General features: G+C 41.1%; 1 protein-coding gene and 1 long non-coding RNA gene across 3 annotated transcripts in view; both read right to left on the bottom strand.

Annotated features, from left to right (window-relative positions):
• Window positions 1–11,568: 11,568 nt before the first annotated feature.
• On the bottom strand, window positions 11,569–18,298 carry LOC146437983 (uncharacterized). Its single transcript, XR_014851621.1, has 3 exons — window positions 16,385–18,298; window positions 13,205–16,024; window positions 11,569–12,126 (listed from the first exon to the last, which is right to left on the bottom strand). It is a non-coding gene; the product is annotated as an uncharacterized LOC146437983 (long non-coding RNA).
• A 1,138-nt stretch (window positions 18,299–19,436) lies between these two features.
• The window catches only part of AFF1 (ALF transcription elongation factor 1), a 68,837-nt gene continuing 63,977 nt past the window's right edge, over window positions 19,437–24,296 (bottom strand). For both annotated transcript variants that reach the window (XM_085058148.1, XM_085058150.1), the window contains exon 21: window positions 19,437–22,596. In XM_085058148.1, the coding sequence (XP_084914274.1) occupies window positions 22,475–22,596 (122 nt within the window). In that variant the 3' untranslated portion in view covers window positions 19,437–22,474. The remainder of the gene's footprint in view (window positions 22,597–24,296) is intronic.

The raw sequence follows: 24,296 nt of genomic DNA, 5'->3' as shown, positions 1-24,296 counted from the left end.
GAAGGCTCATATGAAATAAAATAGTAGCTGGTGAGGCTAATGTGGAAGAGAAAGCAATTGGAACAATAGCTAAGTAGTGAGGGGACAAAGCAGCTGTAATTGAATTATATGAATTACAGACATTTAAGTCACATTATTCAACAAAGAGAACATCTGAGGTGGTTCTCATCACACAGTTTGGCATTTGTCCTGTTGGAATGAAATACAGTGATCTAAAATTTTCAGATCCTCCTAAATCCACAAATTGTTTCCCCTAGAAATCCTAAATGGATCCGTCTTTCCAGTAAGCTCCTGATCAGCTTGTGCTGGTGGAACTGAGATGAAGGGACTTCATTCTACCCATTTTTTGCTAACCAAGCAAAAGAGAAATGTGACTCCTTGGTGACAGGCTACTTATTTATCAGGAAAATGAAACTGATTCTAGAAATGTTGACAGGAGTCGCAGTATCTTTGGAAAACTGGATGCTATTCACACATTTTACTAGCAAGCACTTTGGTTAGTGCCAATAAAGGCCATGTTTTTTTCCCAATATACAGGTATTTTCTAGGAAGCCAACTGAGAAAATGAAGCAGGTTTGCATGTGCTCATTGTAAATATGATTGGCACCAAAATTGGGTTGTGTGTTAGTGGGGAAAATAGCTGAAAATTTAAATTCAGGTGGAAATTATCCAGAACACTGAGAGATGGTTTGGCACCTTTTTGTGGCCTACTGGTTCAGCTCCTCAGTTTGTTTCCACAGCAATGACAGTTGAGGCCACCAGTTTCTCTCTGAAGATGAATTCATGGCAAAACTGGAGCTTGTGAGCCATGCTGAGCTGTCTGCTCTTCTTATGTGAGTGGAGTTACGAAATGCACAAAAATCCTGTCTTGTGATGCAGCTTTTCTTTCACAGACAAAGAAAGGGCATTCAGTGAGAGTGGAGGAAGTGAGATGGAAGCATGAGTGGAGCCTAGCAGGAAGGTCTTGGAAGAAAATCATGAGCTCAATGACAACATTATAGCATCTGTTCTTCTCAAAAATGTTTGCATTGCACTCAGGGACTCTGATAACTGAACAGATACATGTCTGATCCCAACCTTCATGGAATTCAGTAATGTTACAATTAATGAGTTCTGTTTATTACTGTGTTCTGGACAAAAACCAGTCAATTAAGAAAAATAAAAATGGCATCAGGGAGTTCATCCTTATTCATCAAGGAATAGACTTTATATCTTTGTCTACTAAGGCACTTCATTCTCTGCCCACTGGTGCAAATGGAAGGAAAACATTAGGAAGCAGTCCAGGCTCCTCGTGAGGCACCATCCAATGGCAGGATCTGTCTCTCTGAGAACGTATCTGCTTTCCACAGAATCCTCAGTTTCCCGTCTGTAAGATATATTAGGTAGGTTTTGATGACAACTCCAGACTAATGGAGGCTGGTGCTCAGCGTTTTGCAGGCATACAGGTTATGCCAAATTCAAAGAAACCACAAGTGTGAAGCTGAATGGCAGGTTAGGGGTAGATGTGGCTGGGCTGAGTGTTAAGAAAGTGGATATAGCAGCAGGCTTTTGAATTCTAGGGTTAGGTTGGCTTTTACCACACAAAAAAATTCATTTGGATTCACAGCTAAAAATGTCAGTGTTGTGCGCACTCGCTTCAGCTCAGAACAAGCTGTCAGTGGAAAATACAAGCTTCTAAAATTCCCTTGTGCTTTTTCACCGCACAGAATCCTGGAACCCTCAGAGGTGGTGCGGAGGCACAGAACAATGTGATTTTTGTGCAGTCACACAACGTGCATCACCCAATTGTCTTCTGCGTATAAATAACACAGATACAGATGCCCCCTTTGTGAAGATGTAAGAAACCAAAAAGTGCAGTTCTGAAATGCTACGGCAAAAAGCTGTGTTTTCAATTTGGAATGAGAGCTGGGAGCATGTGAAGAATAAATAAAATTGAGAGATTAAGCAAGAGTATAAGGCTTTAGTGACAATGTCAGATGCCTGGGGGACAAGAATGGAGCAAGGACAGAGATCAGGGATAGAAATAGTTTACATAAATTGAAGTAATAGGTCTAAGAAGTCCAGAACATTATAAAAGCTAAAATAGCAAAAAGAGTATTGAAAGACCAATGACTGGAAGAACAGATGGGGAATTGAGATTTGAAGGCTGAAAGCAGCCAAGATAATAAGCAACCAACAAGGATGAAGTCTCTGAAGTGAGGGAAGACAATTGGAGGTGGTGGCTTGGAAGGCTGAAGGCGTTGGATAAAAGGAAGTGGAAAGGCAATACGGAGATTTAGAGGAAAATCAAGCAATTCAATGTTTAACCTTGTGGACCTAAAGCTGAGTGGAAACCAAAGTCACAAGTATTGATTTGAGGTGTCAAAATGTTAGAAAGAACCGGCATGTTTCACAATAACAACTTGTGTGTGACCTGAGTACTGTAACCAAGGACTGTCCTTATAAAGGGAAAAACAAAACTGTAGCTTGAAGTAATGCTGAACTCAGAGTGTTTTGGCCCAACTATTGGTGATGTAAGCATCCTTCTTTAAAAAAAATATTTTTTTCCCTTCAGCAGCTTTGCAAACACAGCTGTTTGGCACAGGCTTTAATTATATTTAAGTCAGTGTATTGGTACCTGCTTGATGGTTAGAGGATACCTACCAACTAATTTTTTTTTTTTTTCTTTAAGGCCCTTTAGTTAACAGAAAAGTCCAAATGAACTGGTATTTCCAGTTCAGACTGGAAGCAGCTCAGTAAAACAGTGTCCTTTCAGATGTTTCTTCACAGGATGGAATAGAAAATCTTGTAGTCTCTGAATGTTATATAAGGAGTAAATAAGGAAATACTTTTGTCTGAAGGACTGGATGTTTCTAAATATGAGTAATTTTTTTCCTAGTGATATAAGTCCTTCCTATGTTGATTCTTACACAACAGCCCTGCTGTCTGGTTGTGTGAACACATATATGGTTTTCAATAACCAAATGCAATGCAAATTAGTGATGCTCACTATATTCCTAAGGGAAAGGTTATTAATAATCTTTTGTTTCTCCTCTTCTGGAGAATTCTTGCTAAAACTTTTTATTTGGGGGGTTGATGGGGGAGATTTTGGTTGCTGTGGGCTTTTTGTGGGTTTTATTCATCAGGAGCCAGTTTTTGCTTCGTCACTCATTTTTATGTTAACCTAATAAAAATCCCTTCCAATGAGAAAAGTTGAACTCTAGAACAGGCTCAAATTTTAGGAAGCAGTCTTGTCCAAAACAATTCCAATATGCATGGTGCTTGAGATGACCGATAAATTCTTTAAAAATTGGAATATTATATTTTAATAGAGATTTACATTTTACCTGCTGAGAATTCCATAACAGAAGCATCCAAAGAAAATTTTGCTTGAATACTATGACAATGCATTTTCATCAGCAACCAAAGCACCATGATCTCTTCAGATGGTAGTTAGGAAGATGAGCATGTCACTTCAGAAAACCACAATGAAACCAATGGACAGCTAGAAATTTCAGGGAAATCTAATTTTATACTTGAGTGTAAGAAATACAATAATTTATAGGGCGTATGATGGGGGTGGTGAGAATTACATCAAGGTGACAGGCTGCTAACAGAAAGAATTCAGAAAAACCTGATTAGATGTTTGGGCAAAACACTGTTTCTTTGTTTTTAGTAATTTTTCCAATCAGCCTTCACTAAGTCCAGACTTCACTAAAAATTTCCAGAGGCTTTCAATGATTAAGAAGTATATATTTTTTTGCTTGCAACGGAATACAGAAACTACCCTTTTTAAAAAAAGAAATAAATACCAAAATTATCCCTTCTTTTTTCAGGGAAAATAGTCTTCCTCTTTCCCCTACCCTCTTATAACTCTAGAATACGAAGCTCTTGTGTCTGCTCTGCCTCATCTGTGATATCTAATGAATGGCGTGAAAATGAAAAATGGAACTCTGTTGTGCAAGGGTTTCTTCACAGATGTGCAATCAGATGCTCCAGTAAAATGAAAGAAGTTCTCTCCGTGTTCCCACTGATGTTCCAGTCAGCTATTGGAATTGTTTCTAATTGTTCCCCTCTTGGTTTTAGAAGGATGATGAGTACAGCAGTTTATTCATAAGTGCTCTCCATTGTCAGTGTTTGCCCACTAACACTCTACTTGTAGATGATGTTTCTCTTATTTCCAAAAGAACTGTAGGCCTCCTGCTAAGAACCCTGACTCTTTTTAGGGTTGCTTTGACATACAAGTGAAAAACATTAATAACAACTAGATAATACTGGGTTTATGTATAAGAATCTTTCCTTCAAAAATAACCCACTTTACGTGCTCTGTGACAGCATCTCCTGCTCTCCTATACCACTCTGTAATCTTTGACAATGTTACATAAGATCTCATTATTAACTGATCATTTCCTCTTCTGGTCTGGAAGAGGATAGTGAATAATAAGAGTAAAGCAACTACATAAAAAGAAGTTTTAAAATTATGGAAAATAATATGTAAATAAGTTGGGTTTTTTCCCTCTTGAATGATCCTTAATTTGATTTTATTAATTCAGGTTATCTCACTTTCTGATGTGGAAAATGTCTTGTTTTCTTCTGCTGCTTTCAGCATTTTAACATCACTGTGAGACTTTTGGTCATACTTTGGGGTAATGGAAATACTTGCTGACATGCAAAAACATGCTCTATATGTGCTCTGGAGGATGACTGCTTTAGAACATGCAGGGAGGTTGAGACAACGATACATAATTGCAGCTCTTTATTTTGGTTGTCAAGTTTTAGTGTCTCCTTTTAGGCCTATTGTTAGAGTTTTGATAGATTTCATTGGAAGATTACATGCTGGTGCAACAGCTTTTTGATCAAAAATTGTCTTAACTCGGTTGGAATTGAATTCAGGGCTTAAACAGGCTAAGGAAAAACTCAAATTCCAAGACAAGTTCAGAAAACCATGCAAACTTGCAACCATCACACTTTAAGGGTTTGAAATGATAAAGACCACACAAATTGTTGAAAGATCTTCAAGCAAAGCTTCATTTTTTCCCTTTGGAGAACTGGAATTTCTTCATCTTAATGAAATCCTTGTCTATGGCACTGGTCTTTCTCATTTCCTCCCATAAAACAAAAAAATTACCCTTTTTTTTTCCAGCTGTAATCTACTCTGCAAATAGAAACAAATGCACATGCTTATTGAACTCCTACCAAAGTTTAAAAACCCATTTATGAGCTGCTGCAGCACTGGAATCTGAGGTGAATGCAAGAAAGGCAGACTTTGCATCCAAGGAGGCTGCTTGCAGCTGTGCTGGGATTGTCCAGCAAAATGGGGGAAATGGTCTTTCAGTAATACAAAATATGAAGCCACTTCCTTAGTTCAATATTGGGTTCAATCTAAACTGCTCTAAAAGTTGTACAAAATAAAGTTTTTATACATACACCAAAAATTCAGACGTGAGCATGGAGCAACTTGGGTTTGTTTTCTCTCTGACCTCAGTGATTAACAGGTGGACAACATCTGACTTTCGTATATTTAAAAAAAATCTAGAAATGTTTAGTCTATTCATGTAGAGTCTTAAGAAAAAAAAATCCCCTCATTTTCAAAAAACGTTTCTGCATGAAATTTTGATGCTTCTGTATATGTGTTGTTCTGGGGTTAGGCAGAGTAATTTGGTTTAGAGCTGCCAATTGAAACATGAAATGTTTAGCAAAAAATGTGCATCTCTAATCTGACATGGTTTTCAGAGAAGCATCTGCAGTTTGTTTTGTTGTGGTATTTAGATACATATTTGACTTCTTTCTTCAGCAAGTCTAATCTTCCTTTCATAGTTACAACTGGCATCTGAGTTTACAATATCCAGACTGGTCTGGACAAGAAGCACTACAGATTAGTTTGGACTGGAGATAGCTGGATCTGAAAAAATGATCTTAGACATATGTAGGTAAAGCCCCTGACCATGGGTAGGATACATATTTTAATTTGGTGTAAAAAGCTGGATGTTTCTAAATGTTTTGTAAATATTTGGGACCTCTGCTGTAGTTTGCAAAACTGTTTGTGGAAACTCTGCAACAGACACACCCAGAAGATCACCAACCCTGTCTGTTGGACCCAGAGCCAGGAATCCCATGCTTTTCCTGCCTGTGCCCTAGTTTCTGATTAGTTTTAACTTTTTGGTTTTTTTTAAACTTGTAAATCTTCCCAAACTTTTGTATCCTATGTCTTAACTCATCGATAGTTTAGGACATACCTGCCTCACAAAAACCCCCAGAAAATGGGCTTATTTTTAAGTGGTTTCTTGGTACTCAGAACTCATGGTTACACAAGTAAAACCCAAGTGCACCCACCTAGCTTTGCTTTGCATGGGAGGAAATGTCCCAGGCAGTAAGTGTGGGGCTGACTGCAGGGATGCTCTTGTTTGTGCTGCTTCAGTGGGAATTCTCTTTCTCTGTTGTTGACCCCCTTTCTCATAGAACTGGATGCTGCTGGTGAGGGAGTTGCTGTGTGAGCAAACACAGAGAGCTCACACCAGGGTCTGTCTTTGGGCACCACGGAGCCTGGAGGGCTGCCAGGAAAAGGGATGGGGCAGCTTTGGGGCAGTGTGGTGATGTCCCCTTTGGCACAGTGCAGTCAGGCAGGAGTGGTGGAGTGGGGAAGGAGAAGCCTGAATATCTTCATGGAAAAATACCCTGTTCTTTCCAGCTAGCTCAATGGCTTCCCTTCATTAACTTGGATAATTTGTTTCATCCCATGTGACTTTGAAGATGAAGTGCCATACCTGGACTCTGGCTCAGTAAGTCTCAAACTTATCTCAGTTAGACTCGAGGAACAAAACCAATTCCTATTTAAAGCAGCATTTTATGTGCTAACATGAATATGGAAAGCTGGGAAAGGAAAATATGAGTTCTGATACTTGATCTCCTTGAAATCTTACAAGTACAGCTATGGTGTGTTTCAAATAACTGCCTTACTGAGAAAAAATGTCTTCTATTATTCAAACCCCTGCTACCTGATTTGAATTGATGACTGTCTAAATATGCTGTGTGGCTGAATTACAAGGCATATTAGACCTGGTGACTGTGGGAAGCAAGTAACAGTGATATACAACATAAAGAATGATCAAAACCAGGAGCTGATGTGACCAGTGGACTGTAATAGATGTAAGTAGTTTGAGTGCTTGTCATCTGTCCACATGATCCTAATGCTGGCAGCCTGTGGAAAGTGATGCGTGGGAAACTAGTGCAAAGTGCTGATTTATTTTATGCTAATGGGGAAAAGTCCATATTGTTCAAATTAAATCCTAAAGCAGAAACAAATCATCCAGCCAAAGCCCATCCTATGGAGTTTCATTGAAACAGTTAGTGGTCTCTTTCATGACCTCAAAGTAAAAATTAAACAATGTTAGGGGCTGCTGTTTTCAAGTGCTTCTGGCTGCTGAAAGCAGCTGAGATTCTCCTACAGATGGCTATTTAAGTTAAAAGCCAAATGGGGAGATCACAGCAATTAGTGTGCATTGGCTTCTAACTGCACCAGAGTGAATAATGTGGGAGAAGGGAGCCAGGGCTCTGCCTCGGCCTCTGCTTTTTCCCACCAGAGGCTGAGTACCAGCAGTTCTTCTCAATTAAAAAAAAAAAAAAAGAGAGAGCAGGGGGAATTTCTTGCTGCTGCTTCACTTGAACAAAATAAAAGAGATTTTGAACAAAATAAAAGAGATTATGCAAAGATAGACTAAAGTGGGAGTGGGAGGAAAGAAAAAAATATTTCAAAGAGAAGAACAGCCCACTTCAGGGCTCTCCAACTGGATCTGTAGTACAATGTTTCTCCTACTTTTGCCATAAACTGCCTCCCCAGAGGCTCACTGCAGGCTTGTTGCTCTCCCAGGCGCTTTTTTTTTTTTTTTGTGTAGCCTGAGGCCTAGAAAAGTATAATAGGACTTCAGCATTTTTATTTTAAAAGAACTGAAGGGAGAAGTAATTTATCAGTTTGGAGATTTAGAATTTCCTGAGGAAAAACAGAGGGGCAGAAGGCTTATGAATTAACTTTTTTTTTACTCATTTGTGCAAGAGATACAAAACTACAGTAGTATAACCCCAGCTTCACTAAAATTCTTACAACTTTGTCCTGTGAGGTACTTCTATCATCACTTCTGAACGTCTCTGAAAGCTCATTTTTCCGGAAGTTTCTAGCTAGCCACTGGAATGACTTGGAGCAGTGAGATCACAGCGGAAGATACTGATCAGAGAACTGGTCTCAGATTTCAAGTCAGAAAATGTCTCTGGAGAATGGTCAAGAACAAAACCAGCATTTTTTCCTTTAGGTCTTTTTCTTAGGGTGAATGGAAAACAATGGCAACATGTTTGTGTGTCGTGGTCTTTGTTGAAGTAGACACTCAGCTTTTGCCTCTCCCAGATGGAGTGATATAAATGTGATTGCCTTATGCTCTTTGGTGGCTTGTCATTACCACCTTGGGACTAGTAATCTGTAAATTAGAATTTATTCTGTTCGTGCTCCAGTGAAAAGGTTTATTTGTGAAAAATTGAAAATGGGGATTGCTTTCTACACTGCTATTGTAGCCTCCTTAAAAAATGAGGAATGAGGAGCCCACAACTAATAAATCCAGAAGAGAAATGCTCCTAATATTGTGTGAAGAATGGCATGGGGACAGTTCTCAGTAATCCTTGAATGGTCATGGTGATGGGGTAGATTCCTGAGGACTGGTAGTCAGCAAGGATTTATGATAAGCCAACCTTCACCAATCCATCTGCCTTTTCCAATGGAATGTCTGGCTTGGTGGAGGAGAGCAGAGCAGTGGATGTTGGTTACCTCAACCTTAGCAAGGCTCTTCACTCTGTCTCCCAAAACATCCTCGTGGATAAGCTGATGAGATAGAGACTGAGAAAGTGGATTGAGAGCCAATGAGCCACTGGGCTAAGAGTGTTGGGATCAGCAGCTCAGGGTCCAGCTGGAAGCCAAGGAGATACCCCAGGGGTCAGAACTGGGGCTGTGCTGGTGCAGAATAGATAACGAGAAGTGTGTCCTGCCACTTGATGGCATCTGACAAGTGTGTGTGCCCACAAGTGGGGTGGAATGGGACAGAAACTGAATCACTGCCCAGGGCACAGCCAAACTACCTCAGGATTTGACAATACAGATCATTTCAAGTCAAGGTTACTGGGTTCACAGGGGGAAGCAACATTTGTGTGGCAGAGAGTCTCAAGCTGATTGTAAATGGAGAGAATAGAATAAATGGATGCCAGCCAGCTGTGGGAGCTGGTGACAAAGACAAGAGGCTGTGGAGCTGACCCCTGACACTGGCAGTTGCAGTTGCCTGGCACAAAACCTCCCCTATTGCTGCAAGAGAAAGACTGGGAACAACTGCTGGTGCCAGCAGGGGGTTGAGGAGAAGCCAAGCTGAGCTGCAGTTCCATCAGAATTTATTTACTCACAGATCAGATGAAATACAAACCAGGGACTCAGCATGGCAGTGGGCACTGGAGCTGAGGGGTTTGCACCCCTTCATGTAGCACAGGAGGCTGCTTGAGAACGTGGCTGCTTGTGGGGCAAGTGCAGCATGACAAACCAGCTGTGTAGTAGTGCTTGGAACCAACTGGATCATTCATTGCTCTCAGGACAACTCAAGGTGCAATCTCAGCCTGCCTACATCTCCTCTTGATTGGAATGGGCTTTCCAGCCACCTTCTCTATGGTATGTTTTGATAAAGAATTACAGCACCTTGACACTACCATTTCTTTGAATAATTCTGGGAAGGGTCTTATTCTTGGAAAATACAAGCTTCTTTACAGTAAAAGAGTGTTCCGTATGACATGGTGTTTACACAGCAGTGTAGTGAAGTGTTTGCACAAATTCTGCAAAAAGCAGTCCCTGAGGTGGACAGCTTTGAGCAGGAATTGTATACACACATCATGGACTAGAATTTATCCTCTATAGTGCAAAACACACACAGACAGACAGACACAAACTCACACATCCCCATCCCTTCTTCTCCTTATGAAATGTGAAATCTGATGTTGTTCAATATGTTAATAAACATACAGAGACTATGGGGTTGAATAAACCTTTCTGCAACTTGGTGATTGGGAGTACTACTAACTTCATGTTAGCATTAATGCTATCTTTTAATGCAATTTGGGATTGAAATTCAGATAAATGATAGAAAAAAGATAATTCGGCGATAAATTAAAATCAGCTATGCCTGTAACACCAGTTATTTCTAAATGAGATTGAGGTGTTTGTGTATACACAAGCAGTGTGTTGATTATGAGATGAGTTGTAGAGTTAGAGTTTAACAGTTCCTCATGCTTTGAGGGTGTTGGAGGGAATTTTTTATTTGAAAGAGTGGCATCCTTTTTTATGTTTATTTCTATATGAACTATCAGAAATCTCCAGGGAGAGTAGTGAAATAATATTGACTTCCTTTATGTCTGTTATATTTAGAAATATAACTGAAGAAAGGAAATCCCCAACATATCTGTGAAAGTGATCCAGTGGGTCTGTAGAACTTTTGAAAAATACTAAACACAATATAAAGTGAACATAAATGATAAATCAAATAATAATATATTTACATATTGCTTTACATTTTTGCAGTAGTTCATTGAAAGGAGAGTAACTGCTCATAAACAGCTTTTAAAATTATTTTCTTAAAATAAGATAAATATTTATCTTAAAGTTAAATTAAGACATGGGATGATATATTCAGCAGTGCACCCCGAATGCATTTATATTAACCCTGAAGAAAGAAGCCACTGGAGAATGAAGTTAACAGAACCCACTGGAGGGCAGTGTTGGCTGCCAGAATTACTGGCAGCTCCTGATAAGCCAGAAGGGTTTGTGCAACCTGCGTTGACACATTAGGGTCTTCTGTGTTTTGGAAAGTTAAGTGTACAGGCATCTGCCTCACATTCTTAGACATCATAGATAGGAATTGGGGGGTTTTTTTCCACCTTCAGAAGGAACTTTAGCACGAGTATTATGATCATCCATAAGGATATGATCAGTATCTGAAAGATTTTTGTGAAATGTGGCATAACCCACTATCTTATAGCTTCAGTCATGCACCCCAACCTATGTTTAAGGCAACTCATGTATGGAATAAATAACTTCCATATGCAAATTATTTGGAGGAGCATTTTGATACATGTGAGGAACCAGAAAGATCATAATAACACAATCCCAGGTAAAAGGGAAAGCCATTATTTGTTCTAGCTGAAATAAGTTGTTCTGCTAAACATCAAGTGTCTGCAAAACAGCTGAAAAGAAAGAAAAACATTTATGAAATACTAATATTAATAAGAGCACTATATCAGCTCAATGTTCCTTCTTCTCCTGTTTCCTTCTGAAACCAAATTGCACCATGTATCATGATCACACTTAATTGTCTTTATGTCTTGTATCATTGTGTTCCCAAAGCAAACCACTTTCAGCTTAGTAACCAAGTTTTAAAAATTCCAGCCATATGTGTAAACTAAAAGGGTACAAACCCATATATAATATAAATATGTATGTATTTATTAAGGTAAATATCTTGGTATATAAGCTCATGCTTAAATGGGGATATCAGTGTTTAGAAGAGGAAATAAAAATTCAAGAAAATAAATATCTTTATTAGAGAGAAATGTGCAGCTAAGAAGCATAATGGTTTATTTAGCAAACATTATCGTTACCAAAGCAGTAACTCTCAAACTTAAAGAATAAACCAGAAAAAACAAAAAAAAAACCAAAATGGAAGTAAATACCTTGTCCTGTGGCTTTATCAGTTGATGACATGTCACACATGATTTGTACTTCTCAGTCTACAAACCAGAGGCAGGTGAAAGTCTCTGCTGAACATGTTGTACTTAGACATCTGTCAGAAGCTCTCTTGCCTGTCTCCAGCAACAAACAGAAATTGGTATTTCCAGGTAATGGTCCAGCATAGCTTTTGCAGGATTTTTATAATTTGTGTAACGAGGTTGAGAAGAATATTCTCAGTAGTAATAATAATTTTTCCTTCAAACATTTTGCATCACTGTGAGTGGTTGTGATACAGGAATACACACATTTACATACCAACCTGGCAGCCAGTACTATTTACACCTTCTCATAGCTGTGATGTTGATGGTTCATTTTCACCCTTGGTATTCCCTTGGCAGCAGGATTCTCTGAAAATATAATCAAGGAGAATCTGTCATAATTCAGTCTTTTTTTTTTTTTTCTTTTTTTTTTTGGTTTGGTTTTCTTGGTTTTGTTGTTTTGGTTTCTTTGTTGTTGTTTGGGGGGTTTTTTGTTTGTTTTTCTTTTTTCCTTCTTTTTTTTCCTTGAGGCAATTTGTGAGATAGTGACTTTGGTACCTTATGCCAAGTCAGAATATTCTGAGACCTATCAAATGAGCAGTGAAAAAATACAGTGAAGATCTTCTAGGTAGCACTTCATATTCTGTTAATACATGGGATTTTTGGTAGCAGCTATCATAAGAGGCCTTTTTAATAGCTTCTTTTTTATACATATATAACAGAGCTTAAGAGATTACCTTTCATATTTCCATTCTCTCGTTGCTTTTAGTGGGCATTGTTGTGTAAGACCTTAAAGATCTGTGTCCATCAGGAATGGACAGAGTACACTGGTAGGTTATTCACTGGTTTAGATGGAGATTTTCTCTTCCCCCACCATACAAGAGGTGTTTTCTGTCCTCCATATATAAAACTGCAGTTCAAGTGGCTGCTTATGCTCATTTGGAAATCCTTTCTATTACCTTCACACAGACCCTGGTCCTAGCTTTGGACTGGATCTGATTTCTCTCTTCTCTGATCTCAATTCTTCAAATTTTTTTGTCATTGGAAAGCCCACTTTCAATTGTGAATGAAAATGAATTTCCTAACCAAAAGAAAATTGTGTTCACAACAGGATCCCACGTGTGAATCTCCTTACCAAGTTTACCTGTAGCTCAGCACAAGCTCTGCCCCCTTCCCCGGCTGTGAAGGGACAGATTCTCTTGGCCTTGGTGTAACCCCAACTCTGCTGACATCTTGCTGATATCTTTCCCAAGGACACTGACTCAGGTACAACACACCCCTGATCCTGGGGTCTGATCAGGAAATAAAAGCTGCTCTCACTAAATGAGTCCCAAAGTAGGTCTGAATTCCTTTAAAATTATGTATCAAGTGCCTTAACCTTGTCCTTGTTTCAATCTTGGCTTTACTTCATCTGAGTAGATACTAATCCATCAGGAACAGGACTCACCATTTCTAGTGTGGCACTGTCTCTTGTGTTCTTCCATGTGGGATCCAAATGCCCTTTTCTCAACAGTGTTGGATATTCTGGGCTTAGCTGCCTGTATATCCTGCTGCTTTGTGCTGATGTGCCTTTGAAAATAACAAAATATAGTAAGGATTGTTAGAAGACTCTTTAGTGGAATTTTTCTCCATTTCTGTATGCTAAAACACTCACTTCAGATCCTGAGCAGGGAAATTTCATTCCAATGGAGTTAATTCAAATGGGAAACTAAGCTAAAAACTTGTAAAATCTATTTTACTCTGTTGTGTCTTAGTGCTCCATTTGGATAATTAGGTATGGCTTCCTGAAGGAAATCAGGTGCAGTCATTAATGGCAATCTGGGTGTTTGCTGATTTCCACAACAGGTGTAGAAAAGTAAGAATAAATTGAAGTTTTCATTATACAGAGAACTTAGTTTTTAGGTGGACTCAAGCTTTCAGGCTTGTACATACGAAGTTGTTTCCTTACTGAGAAAGCTCTCCACTCCCTGTCCCTGCTCTATGAAATGATCTGTAGTTTGCTTTAATTACTGTGTAATTGATTCCTAAAGATAATACCTTCTTTATGGTCACTGCCTGTGCTACAAGTCAGAAAGAAGCCTTTGCACTAAGCTAGTCCTGCAAAAATCTTTTTGATCCTTTTCAAGTCTAGCTGTAAACAATGAAAGGACCAAATATTTTCAGACTTCAAATGGTCCAGGACAACCTTCCTTTCCTTCATTATCTGGAGACAAGGCTTTCATTTTGTAGCCAAATAAGCATCAAAGGATCACAGACTTAGAAACAGCAAGTTATGGAGGATTATGTGGAACGACTGCAATGAAACCTTTTATTATTATTACTATGAGAGTCAGTGCAATACTCCTTTGGCAGTTCCCAGTTCAGCATTTGTAATAGTCAGAGACACTGGTAAGTGAAACATTATGGGATTCATTAAGTGTAATTTTATAGGTTGTAACTAAAACCATTGACACTCAATAGAAATTTTTAATACAATGCCTTTTGTTGTACATTATATTGAAAATTGTATGTATATCCAAGAGAGTTTGGTCATGGTTATGTTTCTGTTAACAATGATTAAGGGCAAAATAACATTTCTTTTACCACATAGTTCCAACAAATTAACTGCACAGAGAGACTGAATTCTAATCCAAGAACTATTTCCACGTAAGCAAGGAACAATTGCTAAATACTGCTGAGGCAGCCAACAGAGAACGAGCTTGTGCCAGAAAAGTAACAAATAAAAGGCAGCCCTGTACACTGCTGCATGAGCCATTGGGAACATCATGACTCTGGGTGTTCCTAATGGGGTGCCAGAAATCTTTCTTCTTTCCTGGTGGTCAGGGGAAGATGCTGAGCACTGCCTGGCTGGCTTGTACAACTGAAAGAAAATGCAATTTTCATCCTTTAGATAAACTGAAGAACACATGTTTTGCAGAGGCAAGAAGAGGAGGAGGAAAACCAGCATGGGAGTAGACAGCATCTTGATTGATGTAACCGCCTTTTGAAGGACAGGAACACCTTAGGTTCAGTCAGGGCCTTGAAGTAATTTCTTATGCAAACCAACTTGAGCTCAAAGCCAATAGAAAATACTCCTTTCAAAAAGCCCTCTAGCTTTTAGTAAGATCATGACATTTGTAGGGACAGGTGAGCTGATCTGAGAAGAAAACAGCTTGGTATCACAGCTTCAGGGCTTGTGTCTCCCAGTGCAATGTGGCTGAGAACCTGGCAAAGGCTTCCTGGCATCTCCAGGTGAGAACACCTCATTCCTCTCTAGAATCTGTGATACATTAGCAAAGGAAAATGCAGAACTGAGAGCCTCTCAACTGTAGCCTGAGCTCATTAGTGAGGATTATTTGGATTAAAACATTCCTCTCCCTGTTAAGCCAAGCAGAATCTAAGCAGAAGGGCAGCTGAGCCTTTGCTCTCCCATACTGTGTCTTACGTGTAAGAGCTGGCATTTGCTGGACCTGGCCTGAAATGGTTTGTCTGCTTAAAGAGGTGGCAGATGACAATTTCTGCAGTTGCTAAGCTCTTACAACAAATAATGATCACATCATCGAGTCCTGTTGAAACGCTCAATACTACATCTCCAAAAAGAAAGAAGAAAGATTAGCACAGCAGAGTATGCTCCATTTATTACCATCAATAAACTCCTGGAGGATGAAACAAAATCGGCCTTCCTGACCAAGAGCTGCAGCTGCTAATCCCCTGCACTGTACCCTGGTGAGCCAAGCTCTGTTTCACACACTTGGGCACAGATTAATCAAGAGATTCCAAAGCTGAGGCAGTGGACACCTGGCAGTACAAGAAACTGTCCACACCTGCTCCTAACGCAGGTGAGCCAACAGTGCCTCCTAATCCATGGGGCTGGGGCAGCTGCAGGGCTATTTCCTCAAATGCCAACCCCTAAAGCTGCAGACCTCAGGAAAACAGACATGGGAAACTCCAGACCAGCTTCTGTTCCAAAGGCTCTTCTCTGTTTTTTTCTGTATTAAGCCAAACTGATTTCTGCATCCCTTCACTGGACTTGATTTCTCTTCTTTCTGCCTTTCTTCATCAAACCATGTCACCAAACCCCTCACTCTGTGCCCAGCAGCTGCTAAGGAGCCATTCAGGGAGCCCTCAGATCCCAGGGCCACATGTGCAGCAGCTTTGTCCAAAGGCTGCAAGCTCAGGCATTCACTGAAAAAAGGTGGCAAGAAATTAAACTCTGACTTGTGCAGTTAAGTAGTGATGGAAACTCAGGGAGGCTCTTTACCAGTCCAGACTGCAGAACTCCTGGCCTCTGCAACAAGAATTTCACATGTAAATTATTGGTTAGTGAGATAAAAAAAACAAACTGACACAGGAATTCCATAGCCAATGAAACACTACAGCAGCCCAACTGATCTCTCTGATTCACAGATTCTTTACATTTCCTTCAAAGTACAACTGATTCATGAAAGACTTCATGTGAGAAAAGGCTTCTGCCCATTGGATGGTGAATGAATCTGGTATTAAATCATCTCAGTCAAACAGACACAATTAATTAAAAAAAAAATCAACACAGCACTGATAAGGTACAAACCATCAATTCTGAGAACTCCTAGTTTGCTGAACAAATCCAGGAGATAATTTGTTCACCATGATGATGAAAAATAATTACCAGATGATTTTTTCCATGAGAGCAGATTCCTGCAGTTCTGTTGCTCTGACTACATATCAGCTGCATAATCTTCATTCACATTTGATTGCTACACTGCAACTCTACGTTCTAAAATTTTCTGTGAAAAGAGGGAATCCCTTGTTAAATTTCTATTTAGGATAGTTTCCAATCACAACAGTAACAGCACATTTTACTGCCTGCCCAAATCTGAGACACCATAGCTATTGCCCAGTCTCTTTTCATCTAATCCAGTTTCCCAGCCTGAGCTTCTAGAGTCACTGGAAATAAAACTGGAGGTTTCATCTCACTTTTTTTTAAGTTTTATTATAAAATTTTCTACTTCCTCAGCTTTAAACATACATTTTTGTTTAAAAGGACATAAGCTCTTGTGTCCCATTTTCCCATGCTTACTGCTGGATTTATTAGGAGAATTAATTTGTCCTTGGATTACCTAAAAGATATTTTTTTAAATTCCATGTTTATTTCCTTACCAATGTACTTGCAAACAAGTTTGCCATTTTCCAGTTGCCACCAGTCATTGCACACTTGTGGTGCATTGTCTGCTCCATTCCCACAGTGCCAAGGAATCCCTGCAGAGGAACAGTGATGCACCACTAACACATCTGAGCCATGCTGTGTCAGCTACCAACATGCAGCGTGGCATTTTGTTTGCCAGGGCAAATCTTGCCCTTACACAAAATAACAGCAGGGGGAAGTAATGCCTCTGTCTGGAGTGATTCCTCTCCACTGGCTACAGAAATACAATGAACTGTTTGCCTCTTGTTTAATAATAATCACAGAAAACCCATTGGCTGTGAAGAGACAGGTTTAGTGAGTTAAAATAAATGCTCTGCCCCTGATACTCAGATTTCCCCATCTACCTCAGCCAGACTGTTTAGTCTAATCTACTACCTGCACTCAGCTTACTATTCCACTTAGCACGGAATACACTCAAAGGAAAAGGCTCATGTCTCCCAGCTGTAAGGGTTAGAAAAGATTTTGTGCATTGACTTCAAGATATCCACCCCTAATGCCCCCCCAGTTCTGATCTGCCTGCACAGTATTTCATGTCCTTGTCTGGAGCCCAGCTACTTTTTGCCCACAGCCTCCCTCGTCCAAAAGATTCCAACTACTCCCAAGGCACTATATTGTCTAAGTAATGACTCCTTTACAATTGTTAAGCTGCCAGTATTTTCTGATTCTTTCAAATGAAAATTTAAACAAAGACTTGAATTTACAACAGCTACAGTTTCCAAGGGAAAAGGTAAAGCAAGCATCTGGGAGAAAAACCCACATGTAACAAGTGAAAAACAGATGCATTTTATTACTTGGAAACTGGAAAAAAAATCTGAACTATTTTTTCCATTTACAAGTATTTCTTCATATGAGACTGGCCAGCAGTAAAACCAAGATTTCACTAAACAATTTACAAGTTTTGCAAATGCCTCTGACAGTGTAAAACACAGCCTAAATTCTACAGCATGAAGTGCTAGACCGTAAAAACCCCATAACCTCAGCAATACTGAGTAGGAGAGGAAGAAAATCCAGAGATAATTTTGGGAATGCCATTCCTTGATAAAATATATCACAAAGCAGCAGTGAGTGCACACTGCTCTTGTAACATGCACAAGTTTCAGCAACACAAAGTTTATGGAAACACATTCAGGTAGGTTTATGATGGCCCAGCAACAGTGTTGGTTTTTTTGACAGGGGTTGCTGAACTGCAATTAATGTGAGGAAAGCACAGGCTGCCAAGAGACTATTTTAGTGTTTGGAGAGCAGCACAGAGCTGAGAAACTGCAATCGACTTTAGTTTAGCTGTTTTGCCAAAAATGACATTTGTCTTTGAAAAGGATGAGCCAAGCCAAAGACAGAATGCAAGTTCATCTATAATCAATAACAAATCTCAAAATAAATTAAACATTAATAAATTAAACATTAATAAATTAAAATTAGGCTTGGGCAATGAAGGGTCAATAATTAAAGACACAACAACAAAGTATTATTGGGAAAATATTTTTGGCTGTGTTAGCCCAGGGGGGCCACTGCCCTCGGCAGAAAGCCCAGCAGGGCAGCCAACACTTGCTACAGCCCCACATCCTGCCTGGCTTTTGGATGCCCTCCCTGCTGGCACATTCAACCCCATTTCCATCCCACCCCCAAAATTAACCCTTCCCGCTTTGCCCCAGCCCTGCACTGACTACAATCCACAAGTGCATTTCTGTGCACAGCATCTGTGACAGCAGCATTTCTAGTGAGTATTAAAACAGTGTCAGTATTCTCTGCCATTTACACAGTGCATGAGAAAACCACATCCATTATTAGCAAACATCCTGGGAGCAGTGCCTGCTGTAGAACAGACCTGAATACACACACAAATTACACACTATCCCAATAGTGCACAGAGATGCCAAAATCATTCTTCCAAAGAACAGCTACATTGCCTGACAAAATAAAAAGTGGGAAAAGCTTTAAACAAGAAGTGTAAGGCCACAGCAAAGAGATCCCCTTGCACAGCCAATGAGACACAGAGCTTCCACAGGACATGAAATCCTGTGGGATTCCCTGAGGAAAATCCTCCTCACAGCGTTTCAGCAACCAACCCACAAACCAAGCCCTACAACACCTTTGTAACAGACTCAGAGCAGGACCCTTCAGCCACCACTGCTGGGCTTTGTTTCCTGCTTTTCTTACTTACCTTGTTGGTCTGCCTGAAACCACCTTGTGGGATGCTCCTGACAGTGAGTGCTCAGCCAGGCTCTGCTGGCTGTCAGTAGCTGGAACAGCACAGCCTTCCCTGGGTCGGTTTTGGGAGGAACATGTCCTGAGTCATGATTCTCCTGCCACTCTGAGCATCTACATTGGCACTTTTGGTCATTAAGGAAAGGGCAAGGGGCGAAAAACAGGGCAGGAAAGGGAACAAGAGACTTCTTGTACAGAAATTCATACCTAAACCTCATTCAGAAGGGAAACACTGAGGCCATTCAGAGAAAAGCGACCCTAGAATTTCTCTGCAAGAGGCTGAGAACACAAGGACTCTTGAAACACCTCATAACAAGCATTCATTTATTGTTTATTTCCCCCATATGAATCAACCATCTCAGAAATTCCATCACACGCAGGGCAGAAAAAGGTTATATACAAGAGGGACATACATCCCCCAAAATGTACAGATTTATCATGGGAACCAAGAGGGAGGGGAGAGGACAAAACCAAAAACAAGAACATTGCAGTCAGACTTTGACTTTCAGTTACAGAAGAGATCTCTATCTCCATGTAAGCGGGGTTTTCAACTATTAAATAAATGGCATCTTAAAAATAGAACATTTGACAATTTCAACACATGTATTATTATTTCTTTTAAATAAATATTGCATGGAAATGATGCTGCTTTGCCACCATAGCTGCCTCCTTTCCTTCTGGGATTCAACAATCACCCCTGGTTTTCCTTGGATTAATGGTTTGCTTCTTAATGGCAAATGCGATTTCCTCCACTGCTACGTTTTGATTTCTGTTTTATTTTTTGTTTGTTTTTTTTAAAGGCCTGAATAGGCCCAGGTGAAAACAATGAGCTTTTTTCCTAACCCTCTGCAGGCCTCTGACCTGGCTCAAGGTTGAAATATGATGGCTTTTTAAAAAAAATTCCTATTATTTACAGTCTTCTCTGTGTCCTTAAACAAAACTTAGCTTCCTGCTGTGGAGCTTGGGACTGATGCTTCCACAGACTGCTTTTGAAGTGAGAGCCCCCAGAGAGCCCCCCACATGTCTGTGACACAAACTGCTGTGATCTCCTTTTCCCCAAAGCCCAGAGGAGTTTGGCCTGGGAATGGGAGCAGCCCTTGCACAGCAGGAAGCATCTCTCCGATGGGAAGCTGGGCTGAAAGCAGGGAGGGACATGGATGCACACAGAATGAAAGTACCAGGACACCCCTGTCCCTGCTGCTCCTTATGCTTTCCCCTAACACTCTGCTATGGCTCCTGCAGGCACCCACAGTGGTTTTCAGGTTCAATAAAGCTTTCCTCTTTCCTCCTCCTCCTTAGCTGGTGATCCTAGAAATAGCTTTGTCTGAAGACAAAGTCTGAAGGTGGCATTGATCCACCAGTGTGGGATTGAATTCCAAAGTGCACATCAGCCTCCAGGCTGGCTGCCCATCCCCATGCTTCCTGAGAACAAAACAGTTAATGCTGAGCCCTTCTCTGTCCCTGCCTTACTCGGAGCACTTGCTGCTCCAGGGAGGAGGAGTGCAAGCAAAGCTTGATAGGTAAAATGGGGAGGGGGGACACGGATCTTCCTTCTATCTGTTAGGACATCTCATCCCTGAAATGCTCTGAGGCTTTTAACAAAGTGAACATAAAAGGCCAGTCCCTTCAAGCTGCAGAAAGGCCCAGCCATGATCCTGGTGCTCTGCACTGCCAGGGAAGGTGAGAGGAGAGCTCCCCTGTGTTTGGGACCACCGTGCTCCCCCACCTCTTCTCAGAGCCAAGATGAGCCCAGGCTTCCCCACAGCAGGGGCCATTTCTACAGAAACTACTTTTGGAAATGCAGACCTTTTGCTGATATTCATTTACTGCCCATTTTCATGAGCCTCAAACCCATGAGCAGGTATTTTACAAAGGGGGTACTGCTGCATGTCTGCAGACCTGTTCCTCCATCGTGAAATGACGTGGAAAAGGGAGATAATTCTTTCTCATGCACACAATTATTTTGGGATACCACCTTCCTGTTCACCAGTCCCACAGGTCTGTCAGAGAGAGGGCGAGGGATGTGAGAGGGGACCAGTGGGCTAAGGCACACTATTACATACAAGGACGGCAGGATGCTGCTGTCACACAAGGAATCTTTGGGTACAGAAGGGTGTCATCTCACTGAATACACACATGCCATGGGTGCTGCCTTCACTGATACTATGACAAGGAAAAAATGCTTGGAAACAGCTCATTATTTCCTTTCTTGCTCCCTTGACAGGTTTCTAGGTCACTGGGCCCATCCTGTAGTGTGGTTGAGGGAACACATGAGTCATCTCCCACATGAAGGAGACCCTACTTTGGTACAAATCCTGCTCTTAGACATTCACCAAGACCCTCAATGGTTGCAGGCAAATATCCAAATGCAAAATCTATCTCATGTTCCACATTCAGCCACTTAGTCCCTCCTTAATCAGAAGCAATTCCTTCCCATGGGAGCTCTCAGACTCAGAACAATGTCCAAGCAATCACAGTGAACCAGTGCAGCTTTCCACCCACACCTACCAAAATGACAAAAAGCAGCCCAACAAAGAATCGTCACTGTGACATCTCTCAGCAGAGAGGCAGAGCTGTTCCAAACACACCCTGTCATTCTGCCACCCCAAGTGTGTTTGGCTGGCAAGGCTAAAGCTGAGCCAGACCCTCAATAACACAGTCGGAGTGCCCAGGGCATGGTGGTGCATGAGAGCACAGCAAGGAAGACCAAAGCAGCAATGACTTGAAAAGTAAACTTGCAGCACTGATGGCAGTGGTTTCCTCAATTCTGTCAGCTGGCTAACAAAAGCAGGAGGATGAGGTTGGAAAGCAGGCAGAGCAGATCCTTTTGCTGTTTTTCCTGTAACAAAATGCTGTTTGGTGCTTGATGAGGTTGCTACTTGCTCTCTGAGGAACAAAGACACCAAAGATTGCATCTGTGCTTGCAAAAAACAACTCCTCTGGCATGTTTTCTGGGCACAAAATGGCTGCAGACTGAGGGATGTTGCATAACCAGCTCTAGAGGCAGATTTCCTTCTTGTCAGCATCATGTGCAATTATTGTTCTGCTGGTTATTTGTAACAGAAATGTTTATAGACCATCAATATATCGGGCCATTCAGACAATTCATTGCACTTCATCATTTTAAAGGAAGGTGCCATCCTCCATCTCTTCTTTTTCAAGGTAGCAAAGTGCTACCCTAGAAAAACACAATTCAAGGGTTTTCCAGTGTAACCAGATAACTTCCAACTTTAAAATATTTTCCCTTGCAGGTGCTTTGTATTGAACAATTAAAAAAAAATTAAACTGTTTCTGAGGCTTCAAAAGTGCAAAAAAACTTAAAGGTATTTAAACCACCTGGAGAACCAGTTAAGGCATATTTGCTTCCAGTCTCAGCCACTGTAATCCCTGTCTGATGTAGTGTACCAGGTCTGTCAGGCTGCTGGTCAGTGCCAGAGCACTCGTTGCTCTGCTGAGTTCAGCAAAAAACTCTGGAAAAAAAAAAAAAAGGGAGGGAGGGAGAGAGAAAACATTTGGTTGGTTTCATACACCAGGCATATCTGACAGGCAAGGAGTGACAGCAGCAGCACACAGTCAGCTGGCCAGTCCTGGAAAACAGTGCTGGTGCAAACAGCTCGGCAGTGTCACAGGGCTGGGAAGGGTGACAAGCACAGCAGGCAAGGCAGGCAACAGGAAAACACATTTACACCCACTGAGCCACCTCTTCATCTCCTGACTTTAAAGGACACTGGTAGGTGGGCAAAAGTTTGTGTGTTCACACCACAGTCCCAACGTCAAGCTTCCCCCAAATTCTCAACAAGCCAAATTTGAGTCTTCCTGAGCAACACCCAGAAGGACACACAGCTGTGGTCCCTTTCCTCCATCCATCCTCAGACCTTGGAGACACCAGGATTTCTCCACTGAATAGGTTTAACCATTTGTATAGCTTGCCAGGCTATACAGCTCTGATTTGGGTTGCTTATAGTTGAGCATGTCAGATCTCACATTCCTTCTATCCTGCCAACTCCAGGAATCTTGCTCCTCCTCTTGCACAGGAGGTGACTCTGGCAGCATATCTGACCTACTGTGAGGGGCTGGCAGGCTCAAAGTCCTGCTCTGTGCTGGCAATCATCTGTGCAGGTGAAATTCTGACACCTATTCCTTTGTATTCACCTTTCCAAGACATTCCTGCATGACCACCTGCCTCCCACTGACATGGGCTTGGTTCCAGCCCCTCCGCCTCCAGCCTCAGCCTTGCTGCTAAATATCTTTGCAGAAACTGATCATTCTCAGCTCTCCTTTGTGACACAGTTACAACTCATTCTTTCCAATAGCTTAGGACTTCCCTGTTTATAGGATCGTGATAGCTAAAGGCTGCTGCTCTTTCTTCCTCTCCTTATGCCCTATGAATTGCATAAAAGAATCAAGGATGTGGCCTTTTTTATTAATTTTGCTTTCTCACTCTCTATATCTCTTACTGATTATCAGTAAGTTCCAGTTCTGAAATGCCTCCACTGTCCTGAACAGGGACAACATCACCAAGCCTACATGAGTATTTCGTGGTCTCCTGCACAGATCCACTCCCTAGAGAGTATTTAGTAGCCCAATCATAATCCCCCTGCATTGGGACCAGCCACACAGAGCACGTATTGAATTTAGTCTTGACTGATGCAAGGCTGTGCTCAGGCTGCCCTCCCACACATTTTCCCCCATGACTCATTCCTCTGGCTTATTAGCAGCATCCACTGCTTCTATGTGACAGCCTTTTATCAGCCTTTTGGGGACAGAATCGAAAAGACTACACATGAACTGCTGCTGCAAGCAGAGATTTGCTCAGAGGACAGCCAACAACCAGTTACTTTATTCCAAGGTGACTTGGAAAGCCTTTTGATTTTCAGCAACTGCCTCATTAGTGTGAGGATTTTTACAGCCTTCCAACAACTCAGCCAGGCACATTGTGCTTATTTTCTTTTGCTAGTTTGCCAACAGGTCATGGCAATGCATCTCTTTGCCCACAGTGGCTCACAAAACTTTGTGTTTTATGAAAAATGACACTGCAAAGGCCACGTGGGATGGCAGGTTACTGGCTGGACTGCACCCACCCTGTGGCTTTTGTGTATTCACCACTGCTTGCACCACAGGACAATACAACATTTTTAACAACAAAACTGTAAAATAAAAAAGAAACTGC

The sequence above is a fragment of the Lichenostomus cassidix genome, chromosome 4 (assembly GCF_008360975.1).
Source record: "Lichenostomus cassidix isolate B80296 chromosome 4, HeHo_3.0, whole genome shotgun sequence".
Classification (NCBI taxonomy): Eukaryota; Metazoa; Chordata; class Aves; order Passeriformes; family Meliphagidae; genus Lichenostomus; species Lichenostomus cassidix.
Note: the sequence above shows the minus strand (reverse complement) of the source record. Positions and strands in the feature narration are given on the sequence as shown.